The sequence below is a fragment of the Elephantulus edwardii genome, unplaced genomic scaffold (assembly GCF_000299155.1).
Source record: "Elephantulus edwardii isolate Elephantulus edwardi_28Jun2011 unplaced genomic scaffold, EleEdw1.0 scaffold00013, whole genome shotgun sequence".
Lineage (NCBI taxonomy): Eukaryota > Metazoa > Chordata > Mammalia > Macroscelidea > Macroscelididae > Elephantulus > Elephantulus edwardii.
In genome coordinates, this window is record NW_006399763.1 from 32,892,125 (window position 1) to 32,893,509 (window position 1,385).

The following is a 1,385-nucleotide window of genomic DNA, read 5'->3' on the forward strand; positions in this document are numbered from 1 at the left end:
ACCTCCCTGACAGTCACACTGCGAGAAAACTGTGGTGGGACAACCACGTACTCGTTTCCACACCAAGACTCAGACTTTTTGAGCCAAAAAAGCCACATTCTTAACTGTCCAGCTTGTACTGGTTAATGTAAAACTTAACAGATGAACCTTGTGTTTCAGCTTTTTTCTCTTCCCCTTCCCCTTGCTTCAGAGGCCTGATGGCATCAGACTATTCCGAAGAAGGGGCTACCTCCGAGACATTCCCCTTCTAGGAATCTTAGACACTTGAAAAAAGTTTCTGTGTGAAGAAAATAGAGGGAGAAACAGAAGTCTTAAGTCTTCTTAAGACACAGTGAAGCACACTGTGTCATCAGACAGTTTGGAGGAATGAAAACCTAGACATTTTAAACTTGAATTGAACATGTAAAATCCCAATAAAAGCTAAAATGGAATATGCATCGCTCTTTAATGTTGAGCATAGTGACTTAGAGACATTGTATATTAGCTTTGCCAATAATAAGACTGTGGACTTGATGATTATTGTTGAACTTCTGGGTCAAAACTTGAATGAGCCAAACAGGCAAAAAATTAATGGCGAAGTGTCGAATGCTTATCCAGGAGAACCAAGAGCTTGGAAGGCAGCTGTCCCAGGGTCGTATTGCACAACTTGAAGCTGAGTTGGCTTTACAGAAGAAATATAGTGAGGAGCTTAAAAGCAGTCAGGATGAGCTGAATGACTTCATCATCCAACTGGACGAGGAAGTGGAGGGCATGCAGAGTACCATTCTGGTTCTTCAGCAGCAACTCAAAGAGACATGTCAGCAGCTGGCTCAGTACCGACAGCAGCAGTCTCAAGCCTCCACCCCTAGTACCAGCAGGACTACAGCTTCTGAGCCTGTGGAACAGGCAGAGGCCACGGGGAAACACTGCAGTCGCCTGGCTAACGGACCAAGTAACGGCAGCTCCTCCCATCAGAGGACATCTGGGTCTGTATTTCATAGGGAGGGGAACACAGCTGAAGATGACTCTCCTCCTTCTCCAGGGAATGGGACTAAGGCTTCCAACAGCTCTGAAGAGAGAACTGGCAGAGGAGGTAGTAGTTACATAAACCAACTCAGTGCGGGGTTTGGAAGTGTAGACTCTCCCACGGGCAGTGAAAACTCTCTCACACACCACTCAAATGACACAGACTCCAATCCTGACCCTCAAGAGGAGAAAGCTGTGAGCGGGAAGGGTAACCGAACTGCGGGGTCCCGCCACGTGCAGAATGGTTTGGACTCAAGAGTGAATGTACAGGGTTCAGTTTTGTAATATTTTTCCAGCAAATTTTTATACAGTGTCATTTAATTTGAGGAAGGATACTGTCCAGAAAATTAATGCATACTTTTGTCACAATTTGCCTTTTT

At 45.3% G+C, this 1,385-nt stretch overlaps 2 protein-coding genes and 1 pseudogene across 2 annotated transcripts in view; all 3 read left to right on the top strand.

Annotated features, from left to right (window-relative positions):
- Nucleotides 1–268, top strand: part of LOC102867622 (serum paraoxonase/arylesterase 2-like) — a 9,095-nt gene extending 8,827 nt beyond the window's left edge. The window contains exon 3 of the mRNA XM_006881219.1: nt 191–268. Within this exon, the coding sequence (XP_006881281.1) occupies nt 191–268 (78 nt within the window). The remainder of the gene's footprint in view (nt 1–190) is intronic.
- Nucleotides 1–1,385, top strand: part of BACH2 (BTB and CNC homology 1, basic leucine zipper transcription factor 2) — a 255,438-nt gene that overhangs the window by 246,399 nt on the left and 7,654 nt on the right. The gene's annotated exons all lie outside the window — the stretch shown is intronic.
- LOC102868029 lies at nt 547–1,290 on the top strand (annotated as a pseudogene).